Source organism: Falco naumanni, chromosome 20 (genome assembly GCF_017639655.2).
Source record: "Falco naumanni isolate bFalNau1 chromosome 20, bFalNau1.pat, whole genome shotgun sequence".
In the NCBI taxonomy this organism is placed as follows: domain Eukaryota; kingdom Metazoa; phylum Chordata; class Aves; order Falconiformes; family Falconidae; genus Falco; species Falco naumanni.
In genome coordinates, this window is record NC_054073.1 from 3,720,128 (window position 1) to 3,736,733 (window position 16,606).

A 16,606-nucleotide genomic window follows, 5' to 3' on the forward strand; every position below is an offset into this window, starting at 1 on the left:
GGGGCGGGCGGGTTTGCCGGACGAGCGTGAGGGGGGCGCGGTTGTCATAGCGACGGCGGGAGGGGCGGCGGCCCCGGCCCGGCCGTGGCGGCGCAGCGGGACGAGCCCGGGATCGCGGCCCTGGCGGGGCTCTGCCCGCGGCTGCTCGGTACCGGCGGGTGCGGGGCGCTGTGGGTAACGGCGCCGTCGCCCCGGGGCGCGGGGCACTGTGGGATGCTTAGCCGGAGCGCGGGGGGTTGTGGGTAGCGGCCCCGCGCTCGGAGCGCGGCGGGGAGGGCCGGGGCCCTTCAGCGGCCTCCGCCTGGGCCGGGCCTGGGCCCCCCCCGTGCTCTACCCCGCGCCGTGCCCTGCCCGGCCCCGCCCGGCCCCGCCGCTAACGGCCGCGGGCCTGCGGCCGCCGATACCGCCGGTGGGTTCGGTGCCGGCCTGCGGAGATAAGGGAGGTGGGTGCGGAACTCGCCCGGCGCCTCCCGCGGCGGGGAGGGGGCGGGGCAGGCCGCGGCGGCGGGGTCACCGGGAGCCCTGAGCTCTGGGAGTGGGTCTGACCCGCTGGGGAGGCTGCCCAGTGCCGTGGGGCTGCTGTGGGCTCCTTCCCCCGGTGGCTCCCGGCCGTGACGGGGCTCTGAGTGTGTCCTGGGACGGGACTTTACCGGCCACGCTGCCTGTGAGAGCTGGGTGCTGCCGGTGGCCCTGGCAGGAGCGCTGCACCTTACACTCACTGGAGATTCCAGCCGCTTTTTCCATCCCTCGGAGTCACCGGGCCTCTGCTGCCGATTCTAAGAATTGGGAGGCCCTGGTGTTTCTGACTGACCGACCTAGTTCCTTTTCTGTTTCAAAGGGAGACGCTGGTTTTCACCATGAATTTTGAAGGTCTCAACCCCTCCCTTGCTGAGTATGCGCCCCCCCTCCACCCCGCGCTGGACCCTGTCCTGGACCCCCATCTCAACCCCAGCTTGCTGCAGAACGTGGAGCTGGATCCCGAGGGGGTGCCTTTAGAGGGTATCGCGGTGCCGGACTCTGTGCACCTCATGGAGGGCATGTACAGCGAGCTGCACACCGCCGTCTCCGAAGTGGGGGTGCCTGTCTCTGTCTCCCATTTTGACCTGCACGAAGAGATGCTGTGGGTTGGGAACCACGGGGTAGGTGCCCACTCTGGGAGCGGGGCAGGGAGGGTCGCAGCCCGAGCTGGGCTGGCTGCACCGTTCTCACAACCCTGGGGATGAGTGGGCTGTGGGGGGAGAGCAGCTCGGCGTGGGGCTGAGCTGGAGAGTCCTGCTCAAGCTGGGGTTGTGCTGCACCAGTGCAGAGCTTCTGCCTGGAGCTGGTTGATGTGTCTCGGAGCATGAGCCTCTTGGTGCTTCTCAAGTAACTTTGCTTCCCTGATGTGTGGGAGCTTTTAGGTCGTTATTAGTGCCTGCATGTGTTTGCCTGAAAGGGAGAAGTCTGAGCAGTCTTCCTTGGTTTGGGGCACACAGTGGGGCAGGAAGACCCCTGTAGGCTGGCCAGGCTGTGAGGTGGCCGATAGCCCGCCTGCACCTGGGAGCTGGCGCAGGGCAAAGCAGCCTTTGCCTGGATTGCATCCAAGTGAAGCTGGGGCAGGTCTTGACAAGCCTGTCCCCGGCTGGTTTTAGGGTCACGCCACCTCTTTCTTTGGCCCAACGCTGGAGCGATACTCCTCCTTCCAAGTGAACAGCAATGACGACATCCGCCAGATCCAGAGCCTGGAGAACGGTGTCCTTTTCCTGACCAAAACCAACCTGAAATACATGTCACGGGGAGGCCTCATCATTTTTGACTACCTGTGAGTGCCTTCCCCTGGCAGTAGGTGGCTTGTGCCGGCCCCATGAGCTGCCCCTGTGTCCAGGGGAGATGGTCCCGGCCCCTCTGCCAGCTTGTGAAGGCTGGATGTGGGGGAGGGCGAGGGCAGATCCTCCACCCCCTTCCCTGCTGCCTCCCCAAGCTGGGCAGGAGTGTGAGGGCTGTCCTCTCCCCTCTCCCTCAGCATGGACGAGTCTGAGGACATGCACAGTCTCCTGCTGACAGACAACAGCACGCTGCTTGTTGGTGGGCTGCAGAACCATGTAATCGAGATAGACCTCAACACCGTCCAGGAGACGCAGAAGGTACAGCCGGGCTGGAGGCTGCTCCCTGGTGCAGGGAGGTGCTTGGTTCTGGGGCTCAGCCCTGCTCATGCTGCCCTTCTGCCTCCTTCCCAGTATACCGTGGAGGTTCCTGGCATCACCATCATGAGGCAATCAAACCGCTTCTTTTTCTGTGGGCACACTTCGGGGAAGGTAACACCAACCTCATCCAACCTGGCAGCCCTGCTGGTGCTTGGCTTCTCTCTGGGATACCCTGGCGCTGGTGTCCAGCTTCTCCCAGAGCTCAAGGGGCTCCTGAGTAGCCGGCAGCTGCCTGCATGGCACCCAGCACCCCTGTCTTGCCCTCCCAGGTCTCTCTGCGCGATCTGCGCACGTTTGTGGTAGAGCATGAATTTGACGCGTACTCGGGCAGCTTGTCTGATTTTGATGTCCACGGGAACCTGCTGGTGACCTGCGGCTTCTCCAGCCGAATGAACGGCCTCGCCTGTGACCGCTTCCTGAAGGTGTACGACCTGCGCATGATGCGGGCCACCACCCCGCTGCAGGTCCACATCGATCCCTTCTTCCTCCGCTTCATCCCCACCTACACCTCCCGCCTGGCCATCATCTCCCAGACAGGTGGGCGAAGCTGCATCCCCCACCCGGCTGGGTTCCGCTCCCCGGGCGAGGGCTGGGCGACGCTCGCGGCATCCCACAGGTTCGGGGTCACATCTCAGTGGGATAGAGTTGGCTGAGCGCTCTTGACCTGCACCCAGCCGGTTCAAATGCCCCCCTAAGCAAGAGGCGTGCTGGGTCGCCGTGTGCCGGCTGCCCACCTGCTCCCTGGTGCCACGTTGCTCTGACCCTCTCGCGCAGGTCAGTGCCAGTTCTGCGAGCCCACCGGCCTCGCCAACCCTGCTGACATCTTCCACGTGAACACCGTTGGGCCCCTGATCATGACCTTCGACGTCTCCGCCAGCAAACAGGCGCTGGCCTTTGGTGACTCGGAGGGATGTGTCCACCTCTGGGCTGACTCCCCCGAGGTCACCTTCAACACCTACTCCCGAGAGACTGACTTTGCCTTGCCCTGCATCGTGGACACGCTGCCCCACTTGGACTGGAATCAGGACCTTGTACCACTCTCGCTTATCCCCGTGCCACTGACTAGCGACACCCTGCTCTCCGACTGGCCCGCTGCCAACTCTGCCCCGGCACCCCGGTAATTTACCAGCAAAAACCAGCACAGGAAAGCTGGCCCTGGCAGAGTTCCTCTCCCTCCCCTGGGTCCCCTCGGGAGCGGCTTTGTTGCTCCCCCTGGTCCCCGTCCCCCCCTGCCTCTTGTGGCTGGTGCTGCCCTTCCTGGTCACGTGCCCTGCGAAATGCAAGACAAGTTCCCCATGGTGGAGCTTAACTGCTGAGGTGCGGTGACCGGGCAGGTCTGAAGACAGTTGGGTACGATCTTCCCAGTGGGGAGATCCCAGTGGGATCCTGGCTGCATCCTGCCTGCGTGGAAACTCTGTTTTTCCTCTGCCTGAGCCCTATCCCAAACACGCCCGCGCCCAGCGCTGCTGCCGTGTTTTGGTGTAGCCCAAGTGTTTTTCTTGCCGTGGAAGATGAACCTGAGGGAAGGACTGAGTGGGGAAACCCCTCGTGACCCACTGGTGGGTCTCTGAGCGCACCTAGCAAGGCCCTGGGTTAAACGCTGCCGCCAAACCGAGCAGCCTCCGAGTCGCAGTGTGTTTTGCAGGCGAGCCCCTCCGGTAGATCCCGAGATTTTGCGCACCATGAAGAAAGTGGGGTTCATCGGTTACGCCCCAAACCCAAGGACCAAGCTCCGCAACCAGGTACCCGCTCTCAGGAGGGGGTTGCGTGGGGCGTGGGGTACCTCTGCCGGCAGCAGGGGTCTGCAGTTCGGGGAGAGATGGAATTCTCCCTGCGTGCTGAACGATCTCGGAGCTTTCCACAGGGATGGGGGACAGGGCTGAGATGAAATTCTCTGGCTGGGGGTGTTGCAGGAGGCAGGTGTAGAGTTTAAAGGCAACAGCTTTTCTTGAGCAGCGTCGGCAGGTGAGCCAGCCCTGGGGGAGGGCTGGGGTCTCCCCCTTGGGCCGGAATCCCGGTTCTATCGATAGCTCGCTCTGTGGTAGGAAAGAGTTGAGCTGTCCGGTTTGGAGGTTTATGGCACGTCCCTTGCCCTTGGGAAAACACTGCTGTGTTTTGCCCTTGCCCGCAGCACCGCTGTAGTTTCCCACAGTGACAAGTCCCTTGCGAGAGGGAAGGTGTGGAGGCCTGGTGCAGGTTGAGGGAGGGCCCTCCTCCTTTCGGTTTATTCCTTTAGCTCGTTCGGGGTGGCAGGAAAGCCCAGGACTTGCTTGTTTCAGTACATGGGACTTCTCTCCCCACCAGGGTTGAGCCGCTTTTTCCTTTTCTTCCCCCCTTGCAGATTCCCTATCGGTTAAAAGAGACGGACAATGAGTTTGACAGCTTCAGCCAAGTCCCCGAGTCCCCAATCGGGCGGGAAGAGGAGCCACACCTCTACATGGTGGCCAAGAAGTACAGGAAGGTAGTGGCCTTCTGGGGCCCAGTGGGAGGCTAGCTGGGAGTCCCTGGGCTGGGCTTGTCTGCGGCCAAGGACACGCATGGGTCCAGGCACCTGCCCTTGGCTCCGTGGGGAGCACCTAGGCGTTGTGCCGCTGTCCCCTGCCGTGGGAGGGTGTCCCTTTAACACATCATGTCCCTGCTTAGGTCACGATCAAATACTCCAAGCTGGGGCTGGAAGACTTTGACTTCAAGCATTACAACAAGACGCTGTTTGCGGGCCTGGAGCCCCATATCCCAAACGCCTACTGCAACTGCATGATCCAGGTGGGAGATGCCCCAGCCCTGCCCAGCCCACCACGACCCCTGGCACCTCCCCTGACTGCTCTGTCTCGGGCAGGTGCTATATTTCTTGGAGCCAGTTCGCTGCCTGGTCCAGAACCACCTGTGCCAGAAGGAGTTCTGCCTGGGCTGCGAGCTGGGCTTGCTCTTCCACATGCTGGACCTGTCCCGAGGAGACCCCTGCCAGGTCCGTGGTGAGCCCAGGCGTGACGTGAGGCAGGCAGGCTGGGCTGCCTGGGAGGGTTAGAGAGATCACAGAGGAGCAGGATCTGGGTGGTGCCAGGTCCTGGGGTGATGGCATCAGACAGCATGGAAACTCCTGTCACTTGACCTCGGTGACATGCCACTCTTGCCCCATCCCCAGGGAAGCAACTTTTTGCGGGCTTTCCGTACAATCCCAGAGGCTTCAGCGCTGGGGCTGATCCTGGCTGACTCGGACGAAGCCACAGGGAAGGTGAACCTGGGGCGGCTGATTCAGAGCTGGAACCGTTTCATCCTTACTCAACTGCACCAGGAAACCCAGGAGCAGGAGGGACCACAGGCGTATCGGGGGGCTGGCAGCAGGTAAGTCCCTAGCCTGGGGACAGGGCAGGGAGCAACCACACTAGGGAGGGGGGCTGGCTCCCAGCGGCCCCATCCATCACTCAAGAAGGAACTTTCTTGCCACTTACGCCTGCCCCTGAGGGCTGCATGGGAACACGTGGAGCTACAGGCTCCCATATGGCAGGGTTTGAACCCTGGGCTGAACCTCTGTCCCCCCTAAGCCCAGCTTGGGGGGGGTCGGGGCTGCACGGAGGGCACTGGCTCCAGAAGCCGTATGGCTGATTCCCCAAGAGCTGCTGGAATTTGGGTGCTGGCCTTGAACGGCCCTTGTGCAGCCCAAGATGTTTGGGTCCCCAGCGCTCAGCCCACCGTATCGGCCAGCCCTGCTCCGCAGGGATTGCTGGGATCCTGCTAACCCCGGTGCTCTTTTTTTCTCCAGCAGCTTTGGGTCCTCGGGGGACTCGGTTATCGGGCAGCTGTTCAGCTGTGAGATGGAGAACTGCAGCATGTGTCGCTGTGGCAAGGAAACGGTCCGCGTGTCCTCCACGCTGCTCTTTACCCTCTCCTACCCCGAGAGCACTGGTAAGAGGCGGGGGTGGGCAGGGCAGGGCAGGGCCTGGCGTGTTTTAACGCTGCTGCATTTCTGTGGCCGGGCGGGGTTTGTCGTCCGTATTGATGAGCTGTGACTTTACCAGGTGATAGACACCTGCTGTGAGGAGCTACTGCAGTGGTCCGTCCTGGGCTGCGGCAGACCCAGCAGCCAAGGTCTAGGGATGGGTTTCCAACCAGCCGAGCTTTTGGCTACAGAAAAACAGATTTGGGGGTTGACCTTCTCGCTGGTGGTTGTGAGGAAAACCCCAGAGGTTTGGCTGAGCTAAGCTGGTAAAGATTTGTGTGCGGAAGGTGACGTTATTCTCCTTTCTCCCTTCAGAAAAACCAGTCAAAGATTATGAGTTTGCTCAAATTTTAAAGCGAAGCATCTGCTTGGAGCAGAACACGCAAGCCTGGTGTGAGAACTGTGAGAAGTACCAGCCCACGGTGAGCCCAGGAGCGGGGTGCGAGCGTGTCACGCCTCTCAGGCTGTAAGGGCAGGTGGGAGAAGGGTATAAGCACCCTGTGCCACCGGCTGAGTCGGGGCAGTTTCTCCATTAGTCAGTGGGGAACCTCCTGAGTGGATGCCGGAGATTCGGTTCCTGGCCTGGATGGCAAGCTGGAATGGCGTGGGGTATTTCCTGGGCTGTTTGAACACTGGAATGTGTCTCGCAGGTCATGGGGATCCCAGCCCAATCCCCCTGGGGTAAGGGGCAGAGGGAAAACACCCCAGGAGCTGAGCACACCTGCTCTTGCAGCACCCCTAGCTACCAGGAACCCAGCCAGGCAGTGGGGAGGAGGCTCCTCAAGCGAAGGCGTTGGAGGAGGGAAGAGGGTAGCCTGTGCCAAATCTGGTTTTGAGCCTCTCCAGGGCTCTCGGTGCTGCCCAGTTTCCATTTCCTACTCTCCCTGCAGGTCCAGACCCGGAACATCCGCTGCCTGCCGGACGTCCTGGTCATTAACTGTGAGGTGAACAGCTCCAAGGAGGCAGATTTCTGGAAGACACAGGCTGAGGTGGGGGAGACACTTCGGGGCAGAAGCAGGCTTGTTCTCCCTGGCATATGGGGGTTGCTGCGTGTCCAGTTCTGCCGGAGGTGTTTTCACTCTGATCGCGCTGTCTCTAACAGTCTCTTGCTCTCCACCTGAGCATCACCCTACTTTGCTCACAAAGGACGCGGTGGTATTTGGTCACGCTTGTAGCGTGAGCCGTGCGTTTGGAGTTGGAAAAGACAAGATCTGCCATGACAAAGCTGACGGGACTGCAGTAGAGCCGCTCTTGCATTCCCCCAGGCCCCCAGGACCTAGGAGCAGCAAGGCAGTGCCTGCTTCCCAGAACACGAGCCCAGCAGAGAGCGGGCGGACAGTTGGGTTTCCCTCGCTGTCTTTATTTTCCTTGTCACCGGCTTTAAAGTCCTTGTCTTTTCCCCACTTCTGGCCTGGCTGTCACCCACGTGTTCCCAAGCCCAGCCTGTCACTCCGCGCTGACGCTTGCCTGTGTTTCGTTGCCAGTATGCCTTTCAGAGAGCCATGATGAAGAGAGGAGGCTTTGAGATCACCAAAGGAAAAGAAATCTCTCTTGGAGAGTGGTAGGTGACCCTTCCTGGGGTGGCGACTCTGAGCAGTGACACTTTCTGCGTTGTTCTCTGGGCCTTGGAGAGCTCAGGGCTATTTCTTGTCTGATAATCTGATAATCCACCTGTCTGTAGCTGCCCTCGGGCTCTGAACTGGAACAGTCTCGTTGCTTCTCTGAGACTGTGACCCTGTATGGGTGCTCTGCGCAGCATCCCCTTCAGATACCGCTTGCGGTCCACCTTGTGCCCCACTTCTGAGCCCCCAGCCCTCATCCCCCTTCCCTTTTCAGACTGACAAAAGACCCAGAAGCATGTAGAGCCCTTTCTGGCCAACTTCAGCTGACCACCTTTCCCAGGGTCCTGCTCTAGGCCGGTGTGGGGAAGTGGTGCAGCTGTGGCTTCCCCATCTGTCCTGCAGAAGGTTTAGGAATGGGTGGGCGAGTGGACGGGTGGGATGGTGGGAATCCTGCCCCGGAGAAGTTGGCCTGGATGACGTCTTGTGGCTCCCTTTGACTCAACTTTCCATGATTCTCCGTGCAGGAAGGAGCTGGGGAACCCTGACACGGGGCATTCGTATCCTTCTGTGGAGGAACTGAAGAACATTTGGATCCCTCACGCCATCAAGATGAGGCTCACCAAGAGCAAGGAGCTCGATGTCTGCAACTGGAGTGAGACCGATGAGGTAAAGGCTGACGAGATCCCTCTAGGACTGTGTGGTTGTGTGCACGTGGGGCTGTGGGAGCAGAACCGCTTCAGAACCGCTTTCTGCCGAGTGTGTTTGGGCGAGAGATGACGAGGCTGTCTCAGAGACACCTCAGGCGGGGGTGGAAACCTCCGGGCTGCTGGTGAGACGGCGTATCCGAGCTCTGGGGTCTGGGTTGGAGGCCTGGCAGACAGCCGAGAGCTCGGACATTTCCTCCTGCAGCTGAGCCCAACTGATGACCCCGAGTCCGTGTACATCTACGATCTCATGGCCACTGTTGTCCACATCCTGGATTCCCGCACGGGGGGCAGCCTGGTGGGGCACATCAAGGTGGGAGAGACCTACCACCAACGGAAGGAGGTGAGAAGCCCTGCGGGATGGGTGCTCTCCCACCCGCAGCCACCAGACCCACAGGCTGCTGAGAGCAGCCCTGCTTCCCCGGCGTCCTGCCTTGCCGAAGGCTTCTCGCCCGCGGCGTGCTGGGGGATCGGGTTGTTTAATGGGAACCGTTCCTGGGTCCCTGAGCCAAACGTTGAGCGTCTGGCTGAGCGTGCTAGGCAGCCCTCACAGCCAGGAGCCGCTCAGGCACCTTGCGGGCAGGGAAGGGCTGGAGGAGCACTCTTCCCACACTCACTCAGGCTGGTTCCTCCTGGTGACGGGCACGTTGCCAGCTTGTCCTTGTGTTTCCAGGTAAGGGCTGGGACATCCTCGCCCTGCCCGAGAAAAGGGGGCTGGTCTGGGCAGTCCTTGTCTGGTGGAGATGCCCAAGCCAGGAGTTCCCAGAGTGTGTCAAGGCTGCATCCCTGTCTCTTATCTGTTGCATCTCCGTGGAGTTTTGGTTAGGAGTCGGGCAGAGACTGTGCCTGTCCAGCCCGAGGGCTTCAAGTACGTGTGGTCACCACCCAGGCCGGCAGGGATTTCCCCACCGTGTCCCAGGAAGGGCGGGAGTTCCCACATGGCATTGTCACACCCCCCTTTCCCTGGTAATTGGGTGGAGGAGTCATTGCATTTGCCTGGGGGGGGGGGGGCCCTAAGGCCTGTACCTCTCCCCCCAGGGAGTCACACACCAGCAGTGGTACCTCTTCAATGACTTCCTCATCGAGCCAGTGGATAAGGTGAGCACTCGGGGCTGTCGAGGCAGCAGGGACCCCACTGGGGGGGTTCCTGCTGCCCACGGGAGCACCCCACACCAGGCTGTCCCTGCACTGACCCCCCCCACCCCTCCCCCACAGTGCGAGGCGGTGCAGTTCGACATGAGCTGGAAGGTGCCAGCTATCCTCTACTACGCCCGGAGGAACCTCAACGCCAAGTACAACCTCGTCAGTGAGTGTCTGGGGTGGAAGTGGCGGCGTGGCCAGTGGTGGCGGCTCGTGGCTCATCTCCCTTCCCCTTTTCCTGCAGTCAAGAACCCCATCGAAGCCAGTGTGCTGCTGGCGGAGGCCTCCCTGGCTCGCAAGCAGCGCAAGTGCCACGCCACCTTCATCCCCCTCATGTTGAGCGAAATGCCGCAGGCGGGCGACCTGGTGGGGCTGGACGCCGAGTTTGTCACGCTGAATGAGGTCAGGCCTCCCCGCGCTGGGGGCTGGGGGGCCGGGGCACCCTCTGGGTGCTGTCGGTCACCCCGCTGTCCTCACCCACGGCAGGAGGAGGCCGAGCTGCGCAGCGACGGGACCAAATCCACCATCAAGCCCAGCCAGATGTCAGTGGCCAGGATCACGTGTGTGCGCGGGCAGGGTCCCAACGAGGGCATCCCCTTCATCGATGACTACATCTCCACCCAAGAGCAGGTACGGGGCTCCCGCCTGGCTTCGCACAGCTCCTCAGCCCCACAGGGAGGACATGGACCCACTCTGCCTCCCGCTCCACAGAGGGGCACCTGTAATAATGACGGTGCCCTCCGTGGGATGCTGGCGGGGGAATCGGGGAGGGGGCAGCCCCCCACGGCTGCCCCCCCGGCCCTCCCAGCCACACCTCCACAGGCCTTGGGCTCTGCAGGTGGTGGATTACCTGACCCAGTACTCGGGGATCAAGCCGGGAGACCTGGATGCCAAGATCTCCTCCAAGCACCTCACTACTCTCAAATCCACCTACCTGAAATTGCGCTTCCTCATCGATGTGGGAGTCAAGTTCGTGGGCCACGGGCTGCAGAAGGACTTCCGTGTCATCAACCTGATGGTGACAGTGCTGAGCCCCCCTCCCTCAGCCCGGCCATGAGGGTCTCGGGGTGCGGCCGGGAGGCGGGGGCAGTGCTGGGGCTTGCCCCCCCGCGGTGGCCCTGGCAGCAGGACCCTCTCTGCTTTCCAGGTGCCCAAAGACCAGGTGATTGACACTGTCTACCTGTTCCACATCCCGAGGAAGAGGATGATTTCCCTGCGCTTCCTCGCCTGGTACTTCCTGGGTCAGTGGCTGAATCCTTGGATCTGGGAGGGATGGGAGTGGGGGCAGATCCCCCCTCCCCAGGGGTCCCTGCCAGCCCCCTCCCTGACCGGGGGTTGTCCCTGCAGACCTGAAGATCCAGGGGGAGACCCACGATAGCATCGAGGACGCGCGCACGGCGCTGCAGCTCTACCGCAAGTACCTGGAGCTGAGCCCGCAGGGCGCCGAGCCCGAGGATTTCCGCAAGGTGCTCAAGGGTCTCTACGAGAAGGGACGCAAGATGGACTGGAAGGTGCCGGAGCCCGACAGCCAGAGCAGCCCCAAGCGTAAGGCACCGCCGCAGCCCCCCCCCGTGCCCCGCCGCCCCCCTTCCCGCCCCCCTCTCACCCCATTTTCTCTCCGGCAGATGGGGCCGTGTACCCCCCGGTGCTGGCCCTGTGAGCGGACCCCCTGGCCCCCAGCGTGGAGCAGCCCTGGGACCCCCCCGCGGGAGGCGGGCACCTGTGGAACTGGAAGGAACCAGCAGCGGGGACGGGGCTGTCCCCGACCCTGCCCAACTCCCCCCCCCCGCCCCCCTTTCCGGGCCTCCCCGGGGCCCGGTGCCCCGGGCTTCCCTCTCCCTGCCGGTACCGGGAATCACTGACCCCCCCACCTCGCCCGCCGGCCCGGGCGCCTTCATAAAGCAACCTCGGACACTCGTGCCGCCGGTCTGCTCCTTGGGTTCGGGACCGGCACCGGGGAAAGGGCGCAGAAGAGCTGGACCCCGAGTGGGGACATGGCGGGGAGGACCCGGGACCCGGGAGCGGGGGTGCGATGGGGAGGACCCGGGCCCTGGGCAGGGCTGGCCCCGGGAGTGGAGCCGGGAGCGGGGACGCGGCGGGGGAGGACCCGGGCCCCGGGCGGGAGTGGAGCCGGGAGCGGGGAGGCACCGGGGCCCGAGCGGGGCCGGCACGGGGAGCTGGGACGCGGCGGCACTGGGAACGGAGCTGGGAGACGGGAAGCGGCGGGGAGGCACCGGGACCCGAGCGGGGCCGGCCCCGGGGGCGGGGCGGAGGGGGCGGAGTCACACCAGGCCCCGCCCCCCGGGGCCGAGCGCCACGCGGCCCGGGCCCTGGCGGCGCCGGGGCCCTCCGCGCTCTCCCCGGGCTGCCCGCAGCGCTGCCTGCGCGCAGGGCGGCCCCGCCGCCGGCCAAAGAGCGACCCGGCCGGTCCCACCGGCTCTGCCGCCCCGCCCGGGCCCGCCGCTGCCCTCCATGAGCGGCCTTGCCCCGCGGCGGGCCGGGCCGAGCGGCGCGGCGGGCCGGGCGGTGCCGCGGGCAGCCCGGGGGCAGCCGGCCCGGGCGGGGGGCGGCGGAGCGGGACGGGAGCGCGGCGCGGTACTGGGGGCTCGGCCGGGCCCGCGGCTCTGGGCACGGTCCGGCGGGGCGGGGGGTCCGCGGGGGCTCCGAGCGCCGGCCTGGAGGGGTCGGGGCTCTGTGAGGGACTCTGGGTTCAAGTCTGTACGGGAGGGGGCTCTATAGGGGTCTCTGGGCTCGACCTTATAGGGGAGGGGGCTCTATAGGGGTCTCTGGGCTCGACCTTATAGGGGAGGGGGCTCTATAGGGGTCTCTGGGCTCGACCTTATAGGGGAGGGGGCTCTATAGGGCACTCTGGTCTCGAGCCTATAGGGGAGGGGGTTCTATGGGGCACTCTGGACTCGACCTTACGGGGGGGGGGGCTCTATAGGGGACTCTAGGCTCGAGCCTATAGGGGAGGGGGCTCTGTAGGGGACTCTGGGTTCAAGCCTGTACGGGAGAGGGTTCTATAGGGGATTCTGGGCTTGACCCTATAGGTGAGAGTGCTCTGTAGGGGATTTTAGGCTCAAGCCTATAGGGGAGGGGGCTCTAGGCGTGATGCTATAGGGGAAGGGACTCTGTAGGGGTCTCTGGGCTCAAGTCTATAAGGGATTTGGGGCTCGACCTTATAGGGGAGGGGGCTCTACAGGGGACTCTGGGCTTGACCCTACAGAGGAGGGAACTCCGTAGGGGACTCGGAGCTCAAGTCCGTAGGGGAAGGGGTCTCTGGGCTCGAGCCTATAAGGGAGGGGGCTCTAGGCTCAGCTCTATAGGTGAGGGGACTCTAGAGATCTCTGGGCTCAAGCCTCTATGGGAGTGGGCTCTGTAGGGGATTCTGGGCTCGACCTTATAGGGGAGGGGGTTCTATAGGGGACTCCGGGCTGAAGTCTATAGGGGAGGGGGCTCTGGGCTCAAGCCTATAGGGCAGGGTCCCTGTGGTGCCCAGGGGCACAGACGGGCCCTGCAGGGGGGGGGGGGGGCTTTGGGGAGGGGAGTGCCGTGGACAGAGCCCTGCAGGCAGTGGGGCTGTGTGGGGGACAGGGGCGCTGGGGGGGCCCTGCCGGGGGTGGGGGCTGCGGGCTGGAGCTGCCTGTGCCCGCAGGTGACGCAGCAGCGGAGCCGTGAGGATGAGGGGCCGGATCCCGCCCGCGCTCTGCCTGGCCGTGGCCCTGGCTGCGCTGCTGCCCGCCGCCTGCGCCCGCCGGAGCCAGGACCTGCACTGCGGAGGTGTGGGGGGCTGGGGCAGGGCAGCGGGGCTGGGGCTGGGGCGGGACGGGATGGGACAGCGCGGGCCTGGGGCGGCTGGTGGGACCCCCTTGTCCTGTGGTGGCTGCTGCCTGTCCCGCGTTCACCCCGCTGGGATGGGCAAACACTCCCGAAGGGCCCTGGGGACCTGCTCCCCACAGACACGCCGTCTCCGTTGGCCAGCAGCGCCAGTTACACCAGTTCCTCCCAGCGGCTTTGGGTAGCCGCAGGTGTGTCAGTACCGGGGGCTGAGGCAGATGGATGCTATTAGCTCCAGGCCGCTGACGCCTGCGTCCACTGCAGCGTGTCGGGCACTGGTGGATGAGCTGGAGTGGGAGATCGCCCAGGTCGACCCCAGGAAAACCATCCAGATGGGCTCATTCCGGATCAACCCTGACGGCAGCCAGTCGGTTGTGGAGGTGAGAAGTCTGCCAGTGGGACGGGCCCGCGGTGCCGGGTGAGCGGGTGAAGGCTGCGGTGGAGTGGGGGCAGCGGCCGCGTGTCAAAGGCCAGGGGAGACGAGAGGGCTCGGAGCCGCATCGGGTGGATGGGCCCCAATTCCCGTTCCTCAGCTGCTCATCTCCAGCGCGGCCCCAGAGCATCCATGGGGATGTCTGACCCTTTCTCGGTGCTCCCCAGCTCCCGGGGAAAGGTGCTGGTCCAGTGTTCCCATTCCGCTGCTCTCTCGCTCCTGCCACAGGTGCCCTACGCCCGGTCGGAGGCACATCTGACAGAGCTGCTGGAGCGGGTGTGCGAGAAGATGAAGGAATATGGGGAAAAAGTGGATCCATCCACGCACCGGAAGAGCTACGTCCGGGTGATCTCCCACGACGGGACCAAGATGGACCTCTCCGGGGTCAAAATCGATGGAGACGTGGCTTCCAGCCTGAAGTTTGCGGTGTGTGCAGGGTCTGGGTTCTCGTGGCGTCTTGTTGAGGCTTGGCAGAGGTTTTGGGTGGTGGGACCTGCTGTGTTGGGCAGCCGTGGCCCTTCTAGGGCTGAGCTGGTCCCACCGGCAGCTCCCAGCTGCTTCCCCTTGTCCTTCATGGGGCTGGAGGGAAGGAAGCTGCTCCCGGGCTGGGGTGGGGGGCGCAGGGCCTGGCTCTGGGCTCCCCCGGGTGCTGGCGGTGCTGGCTGATCCCCCAGTGGCTCCCCTTGCAGTGTGAGAGCATTGCCGAGGAGTACGAGGACGAACTCATAGAATTCCTCTCCCACGAGGCCGACAACGTCAAGGACCGGCTCTGCAGCAAGCGGACGGGTGAGCTGGGCCGGGGGGTCCTGGGGAGGGGTATCTCCTGCTGCCCTGGGGGTTCACAGCCGCTCCATCGGTGCTGGAAGAGGAGGAGCTGCTGGCCCAGAGTTGGGGGGATGCTGAGGAGCTGCGGGTGCTCCCCGATGTCCCTTAGCCCCGCGCCAGGGTGCAGCTCCCTGTGCTTGCCCAGCTGCATGTGGCTTTTTTTGGCTGCGCTGCCTGGGGCCGAGCCAGGGCAGCTGCCGTCAGTGCCGGCTGCTCCGGCACAGGGCTCCTGGCTCCTGGCACAGCCAATGGCCGGGCGCCCGCCCTGCGGCATCTCCCTTCCCACAGGGCTATTTCCAGCTCACAAATACCCGGGGTCAGGGCACGGCGCGACCTTTGTGCTTTTCTATTAATGAACGTGGCCACGTAACCTGCGCTGCAGGGTGGGTCCCTTCTGTACCAGGCTCACACCTTGGGGGAAACGCTCCTTCCCCAGGGAGGGTCTTGGGGGTCTGCCCCTGGGGCTCGGCCGGTACCTCCTGCCTGCCCCAGGCTGGTGGGGGTCTGCCGAGCGGCTGTGGCTGCTGGGCCTGGGGAAACACCGGGCCAGCAGCTCTGTCCCAGCCGCCGCGTTTCTCATTAACCGCAGAACAAAGTGAGGGGGAAGCGCAGGTGTCCCCTGGGCGCGGGGTCACGGCGTGCCTGGCCCCGGTGCACTGCACGTGGCTCATCCCTACGCTGCAGTGGCCAGGGGTGAGGGGGAAGGGATGGGTCCCCCGGGGCCCAGCCGCATCCTGAGTGTGTTGCTCTTTGTCACTGCAGACCTGTGTGACCACGCGCTCCACATCCCGCACGACGAGCTGTGACGCAGACAACCCTGGCTGCCTCCGGAGGACGGTGCCGACCCGCCCCGGCGGCCTTGTGCGACCAGGATGGTGCCAGGCTCCGTCCAGACGTCCCCTACCTCTCGGTTCACCTCGTCCCCACCAGAACCAGCAGACGTGCTGGGGCAGACCGCGGCTCAGCAGCCGGCCTGGTGCTCTTGTCCTATTTATTCACTGTCCGTCCGCTGCAGTTGCGGTGCCGGGGGCACCGGGACACCGGGGGCACTGGGACACCGGCCTCGCTTCCCCACGGGGTAGCCACCGGAGCCGGGGCCGGGCCCTCGCTCCTGCTGGGACGATGCAGCGGGCAGGCTGCCAGCCAGGGGACACGGCAGGGGACACCGGGGCTCAGCTGCCCCCACCAGGGTGGGGTGCTCAGGCATCTGGGGCCGGTTGTGGGACCCCCCCCCTCGCTGCAGGCAATAAAGGGGCTGTGCGGCAGCTGTGCCGCGGGCCCACCCGAGGGCAGGTCTCGCTCCTGTGTGTGTGGGGCCAGGCATAGGGACAGTGGCACATGGAGATGCCGGTGGCAGCCCCCTCCCCCCACCCCGTGTCCCGGCAACGTCTCTGGTGCCACCAGCTCCCTCGTGGGTGGCCTGGCTGGCATCCCCCAGCCCTGGCTCAGCCTCGGAGTGGGCAAGTGTCCCCTGGCAGCCCCTAGTCAGCTGTGTCACCTGGCCCCGGCAGCCCTGCCACCACGGGGGCACCGTGGGGGTCCTGTCCCCTAGGGTGCTGCCCAGCCCCCACACCACGGGCGTGCCTGGCCCCTGGCACCACCACTCTAGGGCCACCAGGGCAATGCCCCGGGGTCAGCGGGGACGGTCACCCGTGGCCATACCCCGCCCCCTGACGTCACCACCACAGGGTGACCTCCGGCCCCAGCGGCTGAGTGTGGGATGACGTCATGGGGCCCCGGTGACCTCATAGCACATGGCTGAGTGCTGGTGATGTCACGGGGCTGGGCTGGCATCACAGCCGAGTGGCACCAAAGCACCGACGCTGCTCGGGTGGGTGACGCGGCGGCATGACGTCACGCACTGCGGCCGGTGACGTCACGTCAGGGGGCGTGGTCCCCGCCTCACCCCACCCCACCCCACGATCAGGCGAACGCGGCGGCCACCTATAGCCTGGCCCCCTCTGCCCCGCTGCCTCATTTGCCTA

General features: G+C 64.6%; 2 protein-coding genes across 4 annotated transcripts; both read left to right on the top strand.

Moving 5' to 3' along the window:
• Positions 1–21: 21 nt before the first annotated feature.
• Positions 22–11,440, top strand: PAN2 (poly(A) specific ribonuclease subunit PAN2). 3 transcript variants are annotated; one of them, XM_040618448.1, is made up of 26 exons: positions 22–148; positions 839–1,139; positions 1,632–1,801; positions 2,003–2,123; positions 2,217–2,294; positions 2,453–2,720; positions 2,958–3,300; positions 3,829–3,925; positions 4,525–4,644; positions 4,827–4,946; positions 5,020–5,148; positions 5,326–5,525; positions 5,944–6,086; positions 6,436–6,542; positions 7,011–7,109; positions 7,605–7,681; positions 8,207–8,348; positions 8,592–8,729; positions 9,425–9,484; positions 9,602–9,692; positions 9,771–9,928; positions 10,013–10,156; positions 10,365–10,544; positions 10,674–10,767; positions 10,874–11,071; positions 11,152–11,440. In XM_040618448.1, the coding sequence occupies exons 2-26, from the start codon at positions 858–860 to the stop codon at positions 11,184–11,186; spliced, it is 3,594 nt and encodes a 1,197-aa protein (XP_040474382.1). In that variant the 5' UTR covers positions 22–148; positions 839–857; the 3' UTR covers positions 11,187–11,440. The 3 variants fall into 3 exon arrangements, with proteins under 3 accessions (XP_040474382.1, XP_040474383.1, XP_040474381.1); XM_040618449.1 differs by lacking the exon at positions 22–148 and adding an exon at positions 192–443 and having other exon boundaries at positions 5,947–6,086; XM_040618447.1 differs by lacking the exon at positions 22–148 and adding an exon at positions 193–443.
• A 628-nt stretch (positions 11,441–12,068) lies between these two features.
• CNPY2 (canopy FGF signaling regulator 2) lies at positions 12,069–15,909 on the top strand. The gene is made up of 6 exons (XM_040618910.1): positions 12,069–12,121; positions 13,182–13,306; positions 13,628–13,743; positions 14,025–14,222; positions 14,486–14,582; positions 15,384–15,909. The coding sequence occupies exons 2-6, from the start codon at positions 13,207–13,209 to the stop codon at positions 15,425–15,427; spliced, it is 555 nt and encodes a 184-aa protein (XP_040474844.1). The 5' UTR covers positions 12,069–12,121; positions 13,182–13,206; the 3' UTR covers positions 15,428–15,909.
• The last annotated feature ends 697 nt before the right edge of the window (positions 15,910–16,606 follow it).